The 22,374-nt window shown below is 38.5% G+C and overlaps 1 protein-coding gene across 1 annotated transcript in view; it reads right to left on the minus strand.

The window, feature by feature from the left end:
- Positions 1-1,367: 1,367 nt before the first annotated feature.
- The window catches only part of FIGN (fidgetin, microtubule severing factor), a 127,026-nt gene continuing 106,019 nt past the window's right edge, over positions 1,368-22,374 (minus strand). The window contains exon 3 of the mRNA XM_059392756.1: positions 1,368-5,596. Within this exon, the coding sequence (XP_059248739.1) occupies positions 3,342-5,596 (2,255 nt within the window). The 3' untranslated portion in view covers positions 1,368-3,341. The remainder of the gene's footprint in view (positions 5,597-22,374) is intronic.

Below are 22,374 nucleotides of genomic sequence, written 5' to 3' on the forward strand. Positions count from 1 at the left end.
ACTGCCTTCACATTCCATTGATCAGCTCGGTCAGCAAAGTTTTCCATATTGTCACTAATGTTCTAAATATTTTGGTGAGAAGCATGCCAGGAGTGTAGGGTATTTCCATTTGTGTCACACATAAGGTCATTACGAACTACCTCTTGAATTTCTATTGATCCTTCCACTGAAGTGGTTTCCTTCACTTCCTTTTTGTTCCCGTTGGAAATGTTATTGCAGTTGTGAAGAAGAGAATTAGGGGCTGTTAAGTGGACTGGCTCAAATACCCCGGCCAGACGGCAAGGGATTTGGACTGGCTCATTACCTTACCTTCATTAGTAGCCTTCTCCAAATTCTTAGCAGTCAAAAAGAGGCCAAGAGTACGAAGCCTGCTCACGCAGTTGTCCTATCACCGATTGTACACATTCACTTCTCAAGATGTGGCACCCCACCCCCACCCCAAGCTCCAGAAGGGATGGTCAGAAAAGAGCTCATTATTAGGCTAGTCCATAGAAGAGCTCATAATGCTGCCATGCAGAATCAAAGAATCATAGGAGAGCACTATCTACTCAAAGGTCAGCCTTATCTCCCCCAACAGATCTTCATTTCTTCAGCATGCCCAATTTCCTAAGAGATCAAATCCAAGAATTCATGAGGCTAAATGAAATTCACACAAGACTTCAGCTTCTGCCTAAATACATGGATTTTTGACCACTCCTATCTCAAAGTAATTTTGAAGTCACTTAAAGCTAAAAGCCAATACAGATGACTTTTAATTTATTTTCAGTTTTATAAATGAGTGTAAAATACAATAGTGCAGTCATATTTGGCATTAACTCATACTAGACACAAAAATGTGGGTCAATATTGGATTTTCCAAAGTTGTCTAAATAAGACTGGGTTTGTCAAAACTTGCCAGTTGCTTTCAAGTGAACACAGCATGTTGGCAGAAATGAAATGTAATGTCTAAAAGACAGAAAATAGGTCAGCACTGTGCAAAAGTAAACTTGTCAGTGAGATCAATATGAACCTACAAGTTAATGAGGATATTAGAATTTCCTTACAATAAGAGATGTGCAGGGTAGAGCCAGAACACGATTATAGCATTTGTTCACTCGTGAAAAGCAGAGGACATATTTAAATATCATTTTTTGTATCCTTAATGAAAGGCACTGCTTTTTAATATGGAATATTTATATGTAAGCACAGTTTTAATTGATAGAATATCACAGTAAATTAAATTTTGGTTCATTTGCTCAGTTTTTTGCAACATGAAAAATACGAAAAAAGGGGAGTGATGATTAAGCATCATAAAATTTCAGATATATGATGACGTCCTTCATTAGCTTTCTCTATGTTAAGTGTTCAGAGAATTTGACATTGTGAATGAAATCAGTCAAAATTTTTGAAGGAAAAAAAAAACAATAACAGAAAGAGCTTTCTTGGGGCTTCTCATTGCATTTATTTAAGTTTTTAAAAAATGTACACCACTTTTTGAATACATAAAATGCCAGTGCTTTGCAACAGTTTTGTTACTGCATCTCTCAACTAAAAAAAAAGGAAGGAAAAAAAAAAACCAGGAAAAATACATTCAAAAAGCCAGGCTGTTCTGCTTATGCACGGGCAGTGGCTCTGGAAAGCTACAGCCTACACTGTCTGTTCAGAGGCATTGCCGAACCTCAGTTAGCCATCAATGAAAAGTTGCACATAAAGCATTAAAGGATACAAAGAACAACTTGGGGAGGAGGAGCAGGAGAATGGAAAATTAAGAAAAATACCACATATTCTGGGGGTGGGGGTGGACTCAGGCAGAAGCAAGCATAAGACTGATGTTTTTGGAAACTAGATTTATGGGAAAAGAGAGAAAACAAAGTAACGTGCTTGACAAGGTAGAGTTGTGTGTGTGCGCATGTGCGTGCGCGTGTGTGTCCACTTCCAATTTTCTGTTTTACTCTCCAAGAGAAATATAACAAAACTGAGGTAGAAATGAATGTGGGAGCACTATAGCCCAGAAGATTTCAAAATGAGAAGCAAAATTGCACTGAGAAGAGAGGAGTCAAAAAGGAGAGGGGATGTAGATGTTCTTTGTGGATATAGAGAAGTTGGTTGGTTGGGTTTTGTATTTGCTTGTTTTTGCTTGCTATCTTCTGCATTCTATCAAACAGCACGGCAAGCCTATAAGCTAGATTAGTGAATAGAAGGACACCATTCCCAGCAGTTTGAAGAGAGAACTCGCAAACTACCACCACCACCAATGCAGTAAAAGGCAGTCCTAGTTTTTAGGTACTGTGACTTTCAGGGTCCTAAGCAGGTCTTGTGGCCGAGTGTTCTAGACACTAACATGAACTGAATAAGTAGCTTTCCATTAACCAGTGTACCTTTTAAGAACATTTTCACTTCATTATCAAGGAGCAATGTACGAAGAACTCTTGCAGTTTTTGACATAAAGAATTATTCTGCTCTGGTTAATTCCCCATAATTAGTAAAAGAATCTTTTTTTTAAAAAAAATCCTTCCATTTCTACTTTAAATGTAAATATTCAGTTGTATCACACGTCAGTATTTTTCCGGATACATTCAAAGTAATTTTCCTTGCTATTTTCCAATTGTTGAGGTAAACATACATTTTTAATATAAAGTAACATTGAAGCCTATCCCATTACTCTCAGCAGTACATAGTGCTTTCAACACATTCCTTTGAGGTACTGTACAAATCACAATCGCTTTCCTGAGTTTTTGCAGACAAGAACATTAAAAGAAATGAACCGCAGAAATTAAGGTCCAGATTACCGTTACCCTGTTTTACCTGTTCTTAGCTTAATACTGCAGAACAGACAGGATTGAGGAATACTGTTGCTCTTAAAATGGCAAAAATCTGGTTTTCTGTCGTCACACAACCGTTCATCTCTTTAGTCCAATAATGTTTGAAGTTAAAGCTCTTTATATTAGCACATGCCACCAATGTAATTGTGAGGCAAACAAAAAATAAAGCACCACTCCAGGCACTTGACAGCAACTAAATCTCGAGAACAGCAGAATGGAATCAACACACGAGGTTCATGTCCTTCTGAAATCAACACACTTGCACCTTGCTCCTTGGTGAGTGTTGTCTAGCTTGAACTGAACTGAGCGTCAACAGATGCTTTCTGTCCTCTGGGGCTCTCAAATCAGAAGCTCTCATTCGATGCGTTTTTTTTTTTTTTCCTCCAAATCTACCCTGACTCTAAAGATGCAACTCAATCGTCATCTTCCCCAGTACCCTTTGCGATTTAAACACTACTGGAAAGGGGCTCTAGACCCTATGTAGCAGGTTTTATGCGTGTGTGCCAACATTCATTACATTTTTTTTTTTTAAAGAAGTTATCACTGACTGCAACCAAACATTTTGTTCCATTCAACATACATATCAAGCTCTTTTTGAGATATGCTAGGCTGAATCTTGCAGAAAGCATTTTCAAAGTCTTGATATGTAACGGGCCTCAACTGGCTGGGTATGATGGCTGAAAGGTCTGTGGCTGGCATGGTATGGAGGGGGCCCACCGCTGCTTCCTGACACAAATGAGCCACGTCTAGTCCAGAAAAGCCTTCTGTGCGCTGGACGAGCAGTGCAAACTCCTTGTCATTGAGACAGTAATTGTGCTGTGAGAGCAGTTGTACTATTATCTGGTGCCTCGCTGTGCTGTCAGGAAGTGGGATTAAAAGTCGTTTCATGAAGTACCTCCGAAGAGATTCATCTATTTCTTCTGGTTTACTGGTGGCACAAATTACTACGATTTGGTCCTCAGCTGAAGTTAGTACAGTGTCCAGCTGCATCAGAAATTCCGTTCTCATCCGATTGACTGGACTGTGTTCCTCGCTCACTTGAGAGGAGAGAAGCATGTCAATGTCACTGACAAAAATCACCGAGGGCTGGCGACACCTGGCCACGAGAAAAGAGGCGTGGATAATTTTTTCTGCTTCTCCTAACCACTTGGCAACGAGTCCAGAACCGGCGATTTTGAAAAAGGTGGCCCCCAGCTGACTAGCTATGCATCGGCCCAATAATGTTTTGCCTGTGCCCCGAGGTCCAAATAAAAGGATGCTCCGAGGTGAGGCCGTCAGTCCACTGAACGCGTCTGACCTCAACACCGGCCATAAAACTTCCTCTTTAATGACAGCCTTTACCAGGTCGAGACCAGCAATGTCATTCCAGTCCACCGGGGGTCTTTGGGTGATAATCTCATTGGTTACCAGGTCAATGAGGTGGCTGTCCGTATTCTTCAGTTGCTCGTCTACAGAGTGGTTGGATGAGGTAGCTGCCCGGAGTCCAGGGCCTTGCATTGGGTGAGAGAGGAGCTGCCTGTGCTCGTCCCCATGCTCACTCATTACCGGCGACGTGTACTTCCCAAAGGATTCACTGGATCTTGATCCCAATGAATTTTTAGCAGTACTATAGGAAGGAGGGGTCAGAGCCCTACTGGACTGGCTGCTGAATTTCCTTTGCTGTTCAGAGGACATTAGCTGCTTCGTTGGCTTAAATGCCAAGGACGATGTTTCAGCACTTCTGTCAAAGCCATTCCCCCGATTTGAGTTTGAAATGCTGTTGTCGGGCATTCTGTACATAGGACTCTGCGTAGATCTCTGTTGGCCATAGCTGTAGTTTCCGTAACTGGAGTCCATGTCTCCTTGCCCTGCCATATAGAAAGCTTTCCTTTTGAGGGAACTTGCCGAACTGTTTGTCAGAGCCGAGGGTGCAATGGGAGTCAGACCATGGCCCTGGTAAGTGTAGCCAGGAACAGTAGTGGGGGGCAGCGGGGTAGGAGCGGGGATTCCTGAAGGCAGGTACGCTGAAGGAGGAGGAGGCGCGCCGCCGGGGCTGTACCCGGATCCCACAGCAGTCTGAGGAGGATAGCTAGCAGAGGGATAGCTGTAACTGGGGAGGTTAGAAGTCCCATTGTAGCCCGGGACCAGGGCTGGTGGCGGAGGCGGCGGTGGCGGCGGCTGGAGGAGCCCGGAGCTATGCAAAGGAGAAGGGTGGGGGGAGGGAAGTGCAGGTGCCGGCTGGCTACTGTAAGTAGAATGCAAATACGATCCGTTGTATCCCGGGGCATATTCCTGAGATGGGAGCCCTGCGTGGAGACTGGGGACGGTGTGGCTCCCACAGGTACTGCTCGAATAGCTCGGCTCGGTCAGGTTGCTGGCCACCCCGGGGGAGCTCCCTATGCTCGCAGAGACGTCTGCTGGAGGGAGGGCTGAACTGACTCCGGCTTTGCTGGCCGTGATAACATCCGGAACACAGTTCATGGGATAAATAGCTTCGGAATTCAAGGAAGGCTGCCAGGGTTCGCTTTCATTTTTCCGACCGTTCACGAGGCCGGATGGGGCATCCGAGTAGTTGCTGAGGACGGGGCGGTCCACGGGGCCCTCTAAAATGCCAGAATACTTCTCTGCGTATTTTTTGAGTAGGTTGGATGCAGTCAGAGCAGAAATGTCGTCATTCGCCCAGGCGTACTGATAGGTGCGCTGCAGATGACCTCTGTAGGCTTCCACTTTGTGGGCAGGAGACCGAGTGGTTGAGGTGATGTCAAAGTGCTGTTCTGGCCACTGGGCATGCTCCGGCGTCCACTGCATCTTCAAGCCTGCAGATTTGGGCAGGAGGAGGGGGGAGGAAAGTTAATTTACCGAGATACTCGTCAGATGTGCGAGAAAGCTTTTCCCTAAATTCTTTGGTAACCTGTTAGCTTCCATTAATGATGGAGTTGTTACAAGGAATTCCCACAGTGAGAGCTGTCCGCTGGGACCTGTACAGTGTGGACACTTTAAAACGGACTGGATTTCAGTCCTGTGTAAAAAGGAAACCGAATTTACACAAAAACCCTGCAGAAGACCTCATTCTTTGTTCGTTTTTTAAAGTAATAAGCACATCGATTTCCATTAAGCTTAGCAAGTTACTCGCTGAGCAACACAGGAACACACACACACACACACACACACACACACATATATATATATATATGTACACACACATTCCCGTCAAATTAGAATCCGATCACAGGTTCTTACGATGAAATATGCATATCTTTTAACTAGGAGGCACGTGATACTATTAACAGGAGCAATATCGAGCCACCCTGTCTCTTCACATCAGAGTTTCTGTTTTATATTTTAACCAATATAAAAATGAGACACAGCTGACAGATCACATCTAGGACCCCTCTCTTATTTGGTACTGAACACCTAGTTAGCACAGTATAATGCTCCCTGCGCAGAACAATATGACACAGACATAGCAGGTCATTCCATAATCCAACTCTCATCTAAAGTGCTCCACGACAGTTTCAAATCTGCTTCGTGGAGTGCAGCAAAGCAATCTCCCAGGCAGCGCTCCATCGCTTTCATCGCACAAAGCCTACAACTCGGTATGAATTACAACTGGCTCCTTTCTGCCTCTCAGTTCTGTTGTTGAGTCTCTGAAAAAAAAAAAACAAGTATCACTTGTCTGTCGGTCTTAGACCAGCTGGCAATCTCCCTCCTTCCCCTATAATCCTTCCCTCTGCTTTACTAAGAGGGGTGAATACATACGCATATATATATGTATATATTCATATATATACACACACGTACATATATCTTTACATACACCTATTATGTGTCTTTGTATATATGTGTACATCTATGGGGCGGAGAGAGGAAGGAAGAAAGGAAGGAAGGCGGGCAGATGGGCAGGCAGGGAGGGAGCAAACAGGTGAAAGGGAGTATTAAGAGAGAGAAGAGGGAGAAAATGGGGATTCTCTTCAGATTTCTGTGGGAAACTGTGTGTGTGTGGCATAAAGTCAAGGAGCACAGCTAGATAATGAGATGCTATGGGTGAGTCGATCACCTGCTAGATTACTAACTGAAGCAAGGTGACTTAAGTAGCAAACTGTAAAAACAGAGTATTTTCTTAGTTAGAATCAGAGAATCATTTGAATTTTACAGTTTAAAGAGACTTTAGAAATTACCTTATTTCACAGATTAGGGAACCAGTACCCAAGGGGATTTAGAACATCCCCTGGAGGACGTACCTACACTTCGTACACTTCATTACAGTAGAGCGTGGGAACCCTGTTTTGCCTCCCAGGGCTGGCTCACCTCATCCTAATCTCTGCTTCATCCGAACACTTCCGATTCCGGTAGGGCTATTTCAAATAGGTCTCCTTCAACTCCTTTGTACTACCCAAAGTGAATTTTATAAACCGCCTTATGCCTTCTGGCAGAGATCCCTTGATAAGAAGGGGGCCTGGCCTGAATGAGGCGTCTGTGGCATCAGCTCCCTGCTGAATTACTGCCCCGTCTATTTTGACAGCTCCTACACCCTTCCGCCTTCCTCCTCTAACCCCTTTAGCTCTTCATTCCCAGACTCTGGCTTCTGACATGGCCAGCTTTGACTTCCGGAGCTAAACTGAACACAGCCCAGAGTTTGGTAACAGAATGGCATGTTGATTCCCTCCTGACTCCCTCTTCCTTGTTTGCAAAACCACTGCACCAGACACTGGAAGTTAATTAGCAGGATGATGCTGTGCTAATTGTGTTAATTTACAAGGTTTTAGTCAAAGAGAATCATGCCAGGGCTGGCACTGCTGTCATGCTTCCGACTTAATGATTAAGAAATACAGAAAACAAGGTGGGAAGGATTGCAGTAATTACACAATAAATGAATAAAGCAACAGGATTCATTTGCAAATATATTTTACTGCAGTGGTACTCATTTGCATTTGGATTTTTAAAAAGGATCCATGTAGATATTCATTTGCAAATCACCATCTCAGTTAAATTAAGTCTGAATGCTGCACAGTATAACTTAATCAAGCTCTCTATTTTTTTAAATAAAAATAGGAAAGACCTTACTTCACTTGGATATGCAACAGATTCTTTCTTCAATTTCCTTTTCCTTACTCCCCCCAAATCTTCATATGTTTCTCTTTTAAAACTCGATTTAAAAAAACTAGTTTCATCAATTGGAAAAAAAAGAAAAAAAGTAAAATCCTGATGAAGTACAGCTTGTACCATTTCAGTCCGAGAAAATCTGGGGGTGAGTTCTAGGAGGAACTAAAGTGATATTCTTAATTGTTTCTGCTTTCTCAGTCATTCCTTTTGAAGGGGGTTGGGGGGGGGGAGGAAAACACATCGCAGAATGGGTGAAATGACCGAAACCACACTTAAAGGGGAAAAGATGCAATTTTAATGAAGCAGCATTTCAGGAATCATACTTTCATTAAATTCAACTGGAAATTATTAAGAGCAAATCACCAGGAACCAATCGCAAGTAATCAGTATCTAAATTCTTCTTGTGTCATGGGATTTACTTCAAGCCTTATAAAAAGGAAAGAATATTAATGTGACTCTAATGTAGAACTGTCTAAAAGACCTAAAAATTCATTAGTCCTGTAAATTATTTCCAGGGAATTTCTATTAGAATTTTTTCTTTAAAAGATTATCAAATACAGCGTTGAGAAAATAAGAATGCTCATATTCTCTGAGTGACATTTGATGAGATTGAGACAGAAGCAACATGAATAATTGTCTTGAAAGGAGGCCTCCAAAAATATTTGGGAGTCACAGGAAATGGAATTTATCACAAACACAACATGACACACATACACACTAAAAGGCATGGCTAACACACACGACAAACATGATAAAAGCCCATTTTAAAAAATGAAACTGCTCTAGTTTAGAATAATTACTGGAAAAACAAACAAAAAAGGGCACCCTTCCCTCTTACAGGCTTAAAATCTTTTTCTCCTAAGTTAAGCATTTACAAAAGGTGTGCAAAAAATGGTTTTAGTAAGGCATAATCACGGTAAAAGACAGGAATGTAAAGTTTACATTAAAAAGGTTGGTCATTTTCACTCTGTAAGTCTGAGGAGTTTAACCCTAGCAAAACTAATACATTTCCTAATATTTCTGTTTCAATCTGAAATTAAGCAACGATCCTATCAAAATTATTGACTTGGGACAATTACTGGCTATACCATTACCTTTGGATTCTCATGCTATTTTTGGATGTGCTTACCAAGATAACTGCAACTTTATTTATTGATGCATACTAACTAATAATCACCTTAGCGGGGCTGCGAAAGGCAAAAGTGAGCTTTGATTAAATAACCTTAAGGGAACAGAATTATTCACATCCCCTGGAACACGAGTACTTATCCCGTGTTTTGAAATCATTAATGTAACTCTAAAGCATCAGTTAATAGTTAAGCATAAGCTAGTTCTTACTATCAGTAGGAGCTGAAAAAGCTGGTGTTGAGGAGACTGTCTTGGCCTTGGGAGCACAGAGAGCTTTCTCATCAGTCTCTTGAATTTTATTTAATGCTAATCAGAAGGAGAACCAAACTTGTTGTTATTGTTGTTCTGTTTATTGGTGGTGATATTTCTGGTGTGGAATGGAAGAAAAATGTAGAGCCAAATGTTCTTTGAACAAAAAAATCATGCTCCATTTGACTGTATTGCTGTTCTAGACATGTCGGAAGCAGCATGGGCGTGTCACTTAACTTTGCATGCAGATAATAAGGTGGGTTTTAAAAGCAGCTTTTATATGGTTTCTCTCTGGAACACGCACGGAGAAATCTCAGAAACAATACTGTTTTAACACTCTTAGAAACATGAATCCACAACAATAACTTTCACTGCTGTTTAGAAATAGCTTAAATAGGTCCAATAAAAATTCAGAAAACAGTGGAAAGTAAGAAAAATAGTTCTTAAAGATAATTGAAGAATTGTTCCAAAACATCAATTTTTATTTTTGAAAGGATCAGGAAATTCTTAATATAGCCAGCAAATTTCACAATGCAATGTGTTTGTTTTTAAAATATGTAATTTAATAGAAAATTGCTTTTAAGAGACGTTAACATACTTTTTTATACCACAGTGAGAGGCACTACGGTACAAAGCCTGAGCATTTGTTATTTCATTGCCATAGGATGAAGTTATGTAGATATAAATGAACAAGTCTGTATTTCCCATAAAACTGGATGGTTTGGATACCACTTTCCTTTCTTATCATTTCTCACCACTTTATAACTCAGGTTAATAATTACTAACTAGTTGCGGCCTCATTGCTTTACTTGCTCTATTTTGTTCTTTAACTGTTTTGAAACGACACAACTGTGACATCCTTGTGTCCTCGCTTCAAAACGATTGAGAAGCTGTTACCCAGAAAAATGAAAGATATAAAAACAACTTTCAGAATGGGAGGAAATCTGAAAGAGGAGACTAAGCCTCTGGAATCTATTTTTAGCACACATTCCTGGATATACTAATCTAAGGCCCTCACTACCCGACCCCCACCCCTACCTAACACCCCGATGCCGCTCAGCCGTTCATCTGGTCTAAAAAAGCGGTTCCTTCTACAAGGTTCACACAGGGTAATTCTGGCTGCTAGGGACTCTGCCCTCATCTGCAGGTTTTCTCACACTTCTAAGGGCGGGACCTGAGGCAAACAGCTGCAGGCCTGGAAGGCTTGCCGGCTCTAGGATAGCTACACATGCTCACACAGGACCGCACGACGTCACTACACCTGTTACATTCCCTTGGGCCATGGTACCTCTGAACTTTTCACCATCATTTATTTAAATATGTTTTTAAAAAATCCAATAGCATCGGTACCCATGTTCTCTCTAGAAAGCAATCGCTCCTGGGGTAAATATAACAAAGTACAGTTGACCCCAGAACAACACAGCTTTGAATTACGTGGGTCCACTTATATGCAGATTTTGGGGGGGTAAACACATGACAATACTGCCGAAGTTATTTCCTCTTACGATTTTTTTTCATGGTATTTGCTTGCCTGTTTAGAGCTGCCTTTATCACAAGAATACAGTATAGGGGTGCCTGGGTGGCTCAGTGGGTTAAGCCTCTGCCTTCGGGTCAGGTCATGATCTCAGAGTCATGGGATTGAGCCCTGCATGGGGCTCCCTGCTCAGCAGGGAGCCTGCTTCCCCCTCTCTCTCTCTGCCTGCCTCTCTGCCTGCTTGTGATCTCAGTCTGTCAAATAAATAAATAAAATCTTAAAAAAAAAGAATACAGTATATAATACACATGACCTATGAAATACGTGTTGATCGACTGTTTATGCCATTGGTAAGGCTTGTGGCCAAGAGTAGGCTGTGACATTTTCAGGGAGTCGAAAGTTACACGCGGATTTTCAAAACCTGCATTGCTCAAGGGTCAACTTGAATATATTCAATTGTTTACAGTCCCCTCAGCCTAACACTACAGATTCATCATCTTTTAAGGAATGGCAGAACTAACACACAGAACACTAAAAATTTCAGGAAGAGAATAGCAAATTCATTGGCTAAAAATACAGATGGATGCAGTGAAATGCTTTGAGAGAGCACCTACAAACCTGCTGCAGTGAACGCTGACCCGGCGCAGTCTCCCCTCACCATGATCCTTCCTGGGGGCGGCGAGCAAATGAAACGTTGGAGCAGACCCAGTAGTACTCTCCGTCCGCAGCCTCACCCTCAGAAGCTGAGGCCCACACAGCAGTGTCTCGTTTCCCCCACACTAACCCATTTGATCTGGAATCTTCCTTGGCCCATGTCCTGATAATTCCCAGCCTGAAAATGTGAGGCCATATCTAAAAGTGCGGGGCAAGAGCACAGACCTGACATGTTCCCTTTCATCTCTTCCATCCGGTTCACCTTCAGAACACCCAAAATGAGAAGCCCTTTACCAGCTAACTAGGAGCTAACTCAGTTTATTTAGTCGGTGACTTGAGGGCCCTCCATATATACTGGGGTTCGGGTCTAAGAATTTTAAGTCAAGGGAATCTGTTTATCAGCCAATGAAACTTTTTCAGCTTTCTGTCTTCTTTTGTAATTTCACATTCTAAATTCTCTTTGATTGTAGAGACTAAGGGAACTTTAAAGTGACCTAGTCCCCAATCCCGAAAGTCTCCGTCATAGTTCGGTACTTCACTTACTGTGGTGTCCTGTGGCGTAGAGAGCTATTCTGCCTAACACAGTGTTTTATTTGGAGGCACTGCTAGCTTGGTGGGATAGAAAGGGACTGATGGAAACATAGAGAAGGTTGTAGAATTTTGTCTGAAGAGTGAATGTCCCAAGCTTGGGAATCAGACCACTGGCTCTGCTCATGCCGTTGCTTATTTGTTCTAACCCTGGGGAAGTCACTTAAGCACATCGAACTCACTTTTCTCAGCCATAAAACGTAGACCCTCATGGTATCATATATCGTACTGGATTCTTAATAAGATTACCTAAAGTGATGATATGCATTGAATATCTCTTCCAACTGTGAACTGCTATACAATTAGTTCTTATTCTTTAAAAAAAAAAAAATACAAGAGCATTAAACACAAAACAAAACTGACTAGACAGAAAAAAAGTAAGATTATTCCTAGAATTTATAAATCACTTTTTTTTCCACCTCAAGACATCTACTGAAAAGGAAATTTTCCAGTGGGAATGTTGGTTATAAGGAAGGTGTAAAAATTCTTTCATACTCAGCAAAATACAGAGCACGAGCTTACCAAAAGATGTCAGAAATTCAAATATTTTCGATTCCAGATGTTTTCATAGTATTTTATTTATTTTAAATGTTACTTGTTACTCAATGTTGCAGAGACTACAAGTAAGAAATAAAGTACTTAGAGGTTTAAATCCAGTTAAGAATGATCTCAAAACTTGCAGTCTCGAAATAAGATATTCTAATTATATAGCAATACTGTCAAATGATTTTTCTCTTTAAATCACACTTTCACACCTCAAGACTCCAAATTATAATACATTTTGAAGCAAATTACTCCCTCCTCCCATTTCACCATATTTGCATAAAGCGATCCTTTTTAAGAACCACAAAGGCATTTCTGGCTAAATGGCCCTTAGTAAATATAGTTCTAATACCTCACCCTCTAATGTAGAGAAATTGCCACCTCACTACTTGAGGGCAGCAGAGAGTCTGCAACCAGCTTTTGTTGGCCAGCACAGGGTTTTAAAAATCAGTGACTTTATAAAAAGATTCTCTATTTCTATATTTCCTATTTTTCAAGACAAGCTGAATGCTCTTAGATGACCAGATCTCATTCTTGCCTGGCAACAACTGACTGAATCTGAAAGCCAGCTGCCCACTTTGGACAGCCTTCTCTACTTTGTCACACCGTCCCCACTTCCCCATTATAACATCCAGTACTTCAATGGTACTGATCAGTGATGTAAACAATCAAATCTGTGACTGCATTTAGAAGCTTCAAGCCAGCTTTTACACTTAAGTACATTTTTTGGAAACTAGCAAGTATAGTGCTCTAAAACTTGAACAAGTAGTATCTTTAGGAAAAAAAAAATCCTAAATACTTTTATTTATATATATTTATACACACACACACATAAAACATATATATATATATATATATACGTAATACATATATATATATGTGTGTGTGTTTAGATATACACATACACACGTATATATGCATTCCTGTCTTCTTAATCAGAACATAGGGAAAATGGTAGACATTTTCTTGTTGATTCAGTGTCCTTAGTGTAGGATGATGAATAATGATTTTTTAAAAAGCTGGTTTCCACATTGCATTTCACTGTTTTCCCCGTTGCTCTGATTTTTTTCTAGTTATTTTCCCTATTCCCTATGTCAATTCCCACCATTCCTAATATGCTCCTTTGAGTATGCCATGGGTACTGAAACCACAAACCAAAGCTTCTTTAAATTGTAAAGCTTCCCCTCTAGGTCAGTCAGGAGCTTTAGTACAACTTTTGAGAGACTGTTTAAGTTATTCCAAGTTATGCTTTCTATATCTTAGAGAGGATGTTATCTGGGTAAGCAACTGATCTTATTCTACATGTCATCATTTTGGGCCTAGTAAGAACCTGTGTTCAATATTATGGGCATCACGACTTAGACTAGAATGATATATATTCTGTCCTTCAGTTAAATTTGTGTGTGGCTTATGATCTGAGTCAGTTTCCCTAAAATACATTAGATTTTATTCACAGCAACAAAATACTCCTCAAAATATGACTCAGTGTAAAGATGACTATTTTGCCAATATTTCATACTGAGAAAAACTGGTAGGCATTGGTCTGATAGGTCATAATGTGTAAGACATCTATAAGAGGATGGCTTCCATTTATAAGGATGAATGCTAGAGCACTTCTGCAAAGCAAATTACACTGATGACTGTAGTATCCCTTTTAGTCCACCGAGTTTATATTTAATATATGATCAGGATGGACAGCCTATCACTTAAAGCAACCCAGGAATTCATAATTCAAGTAAGTATTTTTTCCTGTTGGGGGGGGTGTCCTAAAATTTCCTAAACTTAAATCCAAGTATTCAAATGAAAATACAATCACGCTCACATTAAATCAGTCTATTTTTAAAATCACAATTCAGACTTTTTGTTTGGGGTTTTTTGGTAAGGGTTGGGTTTAACAAAAGTTTATGTGTACAAATTTTTGAATACTAACCTAAGTCAAGTAAACAAACAGTGTCCAAAAGTCTGTGTATATCCTCTGTATAACCACAGTTAAGTCCAAAGAATACAAGGCTACGCATATACATACAATTTAAAATATGCAAATGATCCACACTCTGAATCTTAATATTTAGTGTCAGGCGTCATCAACTATTTCACGGGAAAGAGTTTGAGGGTTACTAGGTAAAAGGACTGATTCTTCCATGTTAAGTTAGATATTTTGTTTATTCTACCTATGTGAATGTGTTTAGATAATTTGTAATCAGCTTAAAGAGTGCATTGTAGGTAACCTTTAAAGTTGTTCCTTTATGGCCTTTCATTTCTCATGTTGTCTCTTCCCTTTTCCCATATACATTTTCAGTCCATTACAGCCATCTACCCTTCCCCCCGGTTCTTTTTGTCATACAAAGATCATCAGGACATACCACATATGTCCATGGGGACTGCCCGGGCTAATGAATATGTATGCTCTGTGTCACAACAGAGCACTCCCCTTGTTCTGCGGTATCAACCCTCTTATGTGTGTAAATAACAGGTGAGCTGTGTAGCGTGCAGGGATAAACGGGGTTAACACAACCTGAAAGCCCCGAGCTACATTCATAGCATCCGGCCTGTATGATTGATCCACAAAAAGAAATCCACATGCCAAAAGTACCGTGCATTTTCTGTCATTTGAGTCTTTATTTTTAAAAAGGTCTCTGCCAAGGCAACATCACTTTAGTCCTGAAAGTCTGAGGTTATTCCAGTTGATTCTCAAGTTACTGTTGTGCTATATAAAATAAATTTGCACTTTCAGTTAATACAAACCGGGCATGCTACCAACCTTGAATTATGACATGGCTGGTTAATTTCCTTGGTCACAATCCTAAAATGTTATGTTAATCATTACGCACAGACGTAGCTATTTGTAAATAGCTATTTGCGCACGTGTATTCTATTTCAAGTATATACATGTAAAGTTCAATTTAGTTATATTTAAACCGAACTGAATTCACTTTTTGCCCAACATGCCGTGCTGACATGGGTCAATAAACAAATTTCGGAATCTCCCAAGCTCCACAACCTTGTGTAAGATGAAATTTGCAGTCATCCTCTTTTTTGTGTTCCTCTAGAACCTTACTCTAAAAAGACAGTTTACATTAAAAAAAAAAAAAAAAAGACCATTGAGACTTCTTATTTAAGATTGAGGGTTCACTCATTTAATTAGGCAAAGGAATAGAATATGATTTACATATTATACAACTTTTCAACCATTCTCCTTAAAAACTCTGCTTAAGGTAACTCTAAAATGTGCAAAAAGCACAGACAAAATTTGTTAAGGTTATTTATGCATTTTTCTCTTTTTGGCCATTTGTACATTAATTTTTAATGCAATAGCAAAATAGTGTCTTGGACTTTGATAAAAATATTCTATAGTCAGGGCTGGGTGACATAGTGCATTAATTCAGTGTCCTTCACTCCTGGGACCTGTGTATAATTTAGTCCAGCCTGAAGAAAATAACTTTGATCTGAAGGCAGTGGAAAAAGCTACATATGAAATGAGTTTAGGTAGGTTTAGGATTGTTTCTTCCATATGAGACAATGTATGAGGATAAGCTGCTTTCGAATACAATCAACACAGTCCAGGATTAGAAGTAAAGAGCTCTTACTAACAACACTAGTTCCCTTACCTCTTCCCCTCACAGCCCCCCAACTTCGCCCTCCAGCCCCATCCTATGGTCTGGTGAAATAAACCTGAGCACCACATATAATTAGGATGCTCTGATTTCCAGATAAACAGAACGTTGTTAAAAGTGCAGTGTGAATGACAGTCCAGTCATTAGCGCTGTTGGCTCTTCCATTTGTAAAAACAAAGAATGTTGCATAATGAGACAGAAGCAGAAAAGAGAGGAAGGATATCAGCGTCCTCAAAGAAAGTGGCACTTCCTTTCCTGGAGGGGGTGCCCAACAACCTAACCTAAAAGGAACTGTTTCTTCAGAGAATATTCTATCTTGGTCATGTTCCCTATGTCAATATTTAACAACATCATTTCATCTACTATTACGGTAGATGATGCCAATATGTCAAAAAAAAAAAAAATAAGTTCAGCTTTGGCTGAATTTATTTCATTTTATTTTATTTTATTTTATTTTATTTTATTTTATGTCTTGGCTGAATTTAAAACAATGATTGGTCCAGTCCCATTAATCACATGAACTACATATCTGCATTTTTTTTTTGTTTACAATTCTACAATCAGTTCCAATCTGACTTTCTTCTGTTGTGAATAAATATGGCTTACTTTGTCTCTAATACAGCAGTTAAGAATAAACTTGCTCTCAGTACTGTCAATAGAGTTAAAAGCTGTAAGGGTGTTGCTTCTATATGGTATAAACAATACTATAGTTGTATACTTCTTACCTATCATGCATTATTTTATTTGCTTCCTTAGTTATGGAAATGCTCCAGTATTTGCTCATAGTTTTTAAAGAAAAAGGAGTTAACAGTCACATTTAAATCAGCAGAGAATTGGAAAGAAACTTGTTTTTTTTCCCAATGTTTCAAGTTTTTATTTAAATTCTAATTAATTAACATATAGTGTAATGTTAGTTTCAAGAGTAGAATTTAGTGATTCACCACTTAACATGTAACACTCAGTGCACATGACGAAGGAAACTGATTTTTAATTTTGCTAGTTTTAGTTGCTTATGTTGAAAGAGTAAATATGTCGAATATTCCTGCTCCCTCTTCAAATTGTGTGCATCCTTTTTACAAGAGGTCCCTAAACAACAGGAAAACCTAACCCCTGCAGGTGATTAGGTTACACCTACACATCAGATCTCGGGGCCTGTGTTTCAGTGTGATGTCTGTAGTTACAGAAAGGATATAGAGAAAATAGGGGGAAAGTGACAGAGAAAGAAAGGAGATCTTTAAAATTGCTTTTTTCCAGGGCGCATGGGTGGCTCAGTGGGTTAAGCCTTTGCCTCCGGCTCAGGTCATGATCTCAGGGTTCTGGGATGGAGCCCCGCATCTGGGCTCTCTGCTCAGCGGGGAGCCTGCTTCCCCCTCCCCCTCTGCCTGCCTCTCTGCCTACTTGTGATCTCTCTCTCTCTGTCAAATAAATAAAATAAGAAAATCTTAATAAAATAAAATTGCTTTTTTTCCTAAAAATGATCTGCTTTACTATTAATAATCTCAGAACCCAAAGTTTATTCTAAATGATTTTACAAATGCGCACGTCATATTTTTAAACACAAGCATATTTCAGGTTTTCTTTAGCTAGGTATTTATTATTTGTGGCTTGAACCAAGTCATATACCTCAAAAAGTTTCCAACTTATAAAACTTAAGAGTTTTATTTATGATCCCAAACTGGGCTGCCAACACTCTTTGCCTTAACTGAGCGGTCATTTTCCAGGAGGCCTGGGTTCACATGTGTAGTATTTTTCAAAAAGGAAGCCCAATTGCAATTTTATTACATACTGATACATTTTCTCAGTTGAATACAAAAATAAAATAATTTTAATTGAAGTGTAGTTGACACATTTAATAGAATCATTTTTGATAAAATGTTAAAAAAATCCTTGAAAAGCAAATAATTAAAATATGTAATAATTGGGTTACATAGGAAAGCACCCCCAATAGTCAGTTTAGAAGTGTTTTTGTGTTTTCTATAGAATGGGTTTTTTTTAGAACAGTTTTTTTTTCCTTTTGAACACAATAGAGAATTCATAAAAGTAATGATGAATCATAAGTCTAAGAAGATTCCTTTCTCATTGATATGATATATTTGCAACTGGTCTCCTTTTAAGTAACTCTTTTTGAAAGCATACGTATGCCTACAAGAGCATTCATTTATATTTGACTTTCGTCTTAACGGCCATTACCTGATCACTTAGCTAACTTGTGAAGTTTTTCAGGTAAGGATGTTTTACTGTACCCTCCTTTTTTTAAATGCTTCTACATCCAGCCATTGTTTTCATATTTTACCCTAGAAATTATTTTATCCTGTTCAGTGTCAAATGATATTATACTTTAAAAAAGAATCTATTCAGAGAATATAGCATAAAATAATGCCTTGCCTCCCTGGCCATAGCTCCCAGAAGCATTAAAATGTTACTGGAGTACCCGAATGACAGCAATGACAGCTTAATCACTTAAAGGCTTTTTACATTAACAATTTTTTTTCTTTCAATTTGAGCAGTAATATTCAGGCATGATTTAATAGGAGGTTAGCTGTTAAATGCAGCTAAATAACATACTTTTTTAAAATATCAAAATCAAGTTTGGTGTCCAATGAATATTTCTTGACACTTTTTGAAATATTACTGCACGTTCATAAAGCTTGGCTTCTTTTATTTTTTTCCTCCCGATGTATGTATTAAAAAAATTGGCCTGGTAGTTAGCATGCATAGTCCAACAGCTTTCTGTATTGTTATGATTTTAAGGAGAAGATCCATGGATAAAATGTAATTGAAAGGTGAGCCTATTAATTTGGAGAATAACCTCCACAAACCAAATAAGAATGAATCATTTTTAAGTCTCCACCTCATTTATAGCTTTATATTCCTAAGGAGGAAAAAAAAAAAAAAGCAGAGAGAAACTAAAGGTGACCTTATTTAGACATATTAGTCAAGACAGCCTTTGCTGTTTTTAACCAAACATGATTGTGACTCCACTGTGTCCATCCAGTTTTCCAGTGTGTAAACTGGATGATGACTTGGACAATTGTCTCTTCATTAGTGAACTGTGGAAAGGAAATATGGAGGTGGCTTTTTATTTTTTAAACTCTGCTGTGTCTTATAGTTAGATTCTGAGGCATCAAGAAATATATATATATATATATGTATATATATTTTTTCTAGACAAGCTGTCGTAATTGAAATGAAGTCTAATCAGACTCATTACTGTTTTCAGCAATTTGCACGACCAAAGATGCTTATTAGGTAACTGTGTTTAATAAACCACTCTTTAGAAAAATACCAGTAATGAGCTCTTAACAGCCAATCTTTAGCGTGAATGTAATGTGAAAAGTGTTCCTAGCGCTGAATAGATTTTCACATTTAGTAGTGTCATAATTAAGCTCATGAATTGGTTGCTGTGATGTTAGATTTATTACAATAATCTTATTTTTTCCCTTGTTTTAAATATACTTGGAAACACAGTCATCTTCTATTAGAGTTGGAATATATTCATTGTAAAACCAAATTCAGGCTTATACCAAGCTGATCAAAAGGTTTCCTACTGAGGATTTGTTAACAAATGATAAGCAAGGATTTTATAACTGATAATTGATTCTAGCAATCAAGTCTTTCCATTAGCATCCCCAACCATACCTCAGGAAAACATCCTGTTATTTGATTATACACGAAAAGTTATCCGAGATATAAGTATATTGTGATCATTTAGAGGAAAAATCGTTCTTCTGTCCATGTCACTAAGACATAGGCAAAAATGGACATTCTGAAAAAAATATCTGAAGAAACATTGGTCTTCCAAAATAGCAGCTGTAAATAACACTGTATCACTTCATTAGATATTGTTCTTAAAAATGTGAATAACAAATAATAAAAAAAAATGTGAATAACATTTTCCTCCCTGACTCTTCCTTTCTGTAGCACTATTTACTAAGATCTTAACATTAAAGACCAATATTGTGGATATATATTATTTATATGCACTAGGGGTGGTCATGAGAGTTAGCTGGGCTTCTTACTGATAAGGGCAAAAAACCCAAAATGCTAGACACCTCTAACGAGAGGGGTTATTTCCACTCAAAATGAGGCATGTGCTGAAATAAGTATGTATCTGTAGAGTCTTTATTGATTAATCCATCAATAGAGTATATCCTGAGGCATTTCCACATGCAGAAGGAACTGAAAATATTCTTTGAGAACATCTAAATGAGCCTTATAGGAAGCTCTTGAGCTTATAGTCATGAAACATCTCAGAAGATGAGACAAATATCTTTTGGTCACTAAAAGCAACCGAAAAGGTGACACAATCAGCTTGGAAATGAGACTCTGGACATTCTGAAACAGGTCCATAAAGATAATCAATAAATGAAAAAGTACAAAAATAACAGGAGACCAAGATTTGATGCCCACTCATGATACAATGTTAAGAAGGATTCTGTTGCTGAGTGATTCTTCTCCCAGTACACTCATTTCTTCTAACCTCAAGCTTCACGACGCCTAATTGGAGCCAATAAGCCTCCATAACTGTTTTCAGCTTTTTGAATCAATAGGGCTAGGAGGACTGAGACTGTCGAATTAATGGCTTGTTTGATCTGATTTTGTGGAATGCACTTCTTTGCATTACAAAGTAGAGAAGAAACCAAATTCATTCCCTTGTGAATTCATATAGCTTTCAAATCAAAATATCTTCCTGTTTCTTTAAGTCTCAGCTGAATTCGTATTCAGAACCACAAAAGAAAAAGCCAGTGCATCAAACTATTGCAAACCTGTATCCTCTATCTTTAAAAGACTCACAGCTAAAAAAAAAAAAAAAAAAACAAACCAAACCAAAGGCTAATAGAGGGTCCCTTTTGGTGCTTTTGGAACGCTTTACCATAACTTTGAATAACTTTATTTATGAATTATAGAATTTTTGAATGTTTTATAGAAGAGAATAATTAATTTGTACATTAGAATTTATTACAAAAGCTATGAGGCTCTAAGATGTCAAGTAATAGTAGTTATGACAAAAATAATAATGATAAATACAAATCATTCTTTTGGTGAGCTTTCAAAAACTTTCCATAATAATGAAGCCATGATTTTAATTATGCATTTTAATAAGGAATTGAGTACCTAGTTAACACATATTTTACCTAAATTTAACCCTGAGCTATATAGACAGTTGGTAGAATTCGCCTTGTCTTAATTTCTAATTTAAGAAATACAAATACGGATTTATGCCTAGATACAATTCTACTGCAGAGAATAAATAACACATAAATACATATTGTCATGAAAACACAAGATATGCGTAATAGGGCATAATTATATAGTAATGGTAATGGAGAGACTTGTATTATCAGGTAAGACATTTTGGAGAAGCTGGTTTTAAACTTCAGCTTTTGGCCATACCATTTAGTCTTAGGTCAGAAGATGCAAAGAAATAATATAATTAAGATTGCAGCTAATTCTGAGAAAGAATTAGGGCTCCTTAATCCTTAAAGCTTTCAAGAATCCACAATATCTTCTATATGCCTTATTATCAGCACTGTACATCATTTTATCATTTGTCATATTCCTGAGCAAAAAAAAGCTTAAAGTAAATATCCTTCCTTGTAATAGACAAGCAAGTAAGCAAACAAGCAAAATGAAACTTGAAAAATTCATTTTTACTTAAGTCTTCATTCTTTCAGGTTTCCTCTAGCCCCCCCCACCTCCAGCCCCAACCCCCTCTGGCCCCCACCTCCTTTTGGCTCTGGCAAGTGGGCCATTGATTCATTTTCTCTCTTTTCCTTCCCTCCTTTCTTCCTGTTTTCAACTAGTCAGTTATGAGAAAAGAAGGTACAGAGAAAGTACATTTTAAGTCTCAAAACTAGAATCTTAAACCTTCTTTGATTCTCTGAATCTTGAAACTTTTATTGTCACTAGGAAAAAAAAAAAAGATCAGTTGGCTAAACTGTTTATAGTGATGTTCATGCTGTAATAACATCCAAGGACCTACTATTACTTGAGAGCTTCTGTCCTGTTAAGAAACAGAAGTCCCCTATGATGGCCCATCAATTGTACTACTAGGTATTTACTCAAAGGATACAAAAATATGGATTTGAAGGGGCACATGCACCCCGGTGTTTGTAGCAGCATTATAAGCCAAATCACGGGAAAAGCCCAAATGTCCACTGACAGATGAATAGATACAATTGATGTCATGTATATGTACAGTGGAATATTACTCAGCCATAAAAAAGAATGAGACCTTGCC

Source organism: Mustela nigripes, chromosome 3, assembly GCF_022355385.1.
Source record: "Mustela nigripes isolate SB6536 chromosome 3, MUSNIG.SB6536, whole genome shotgun sequence".
Lineage (NCBI taxonomy): Eukaryota > Metazoa > Chordata > Mammalia > Carnivora > Mustelidae > Mustela > Mustela nigripes.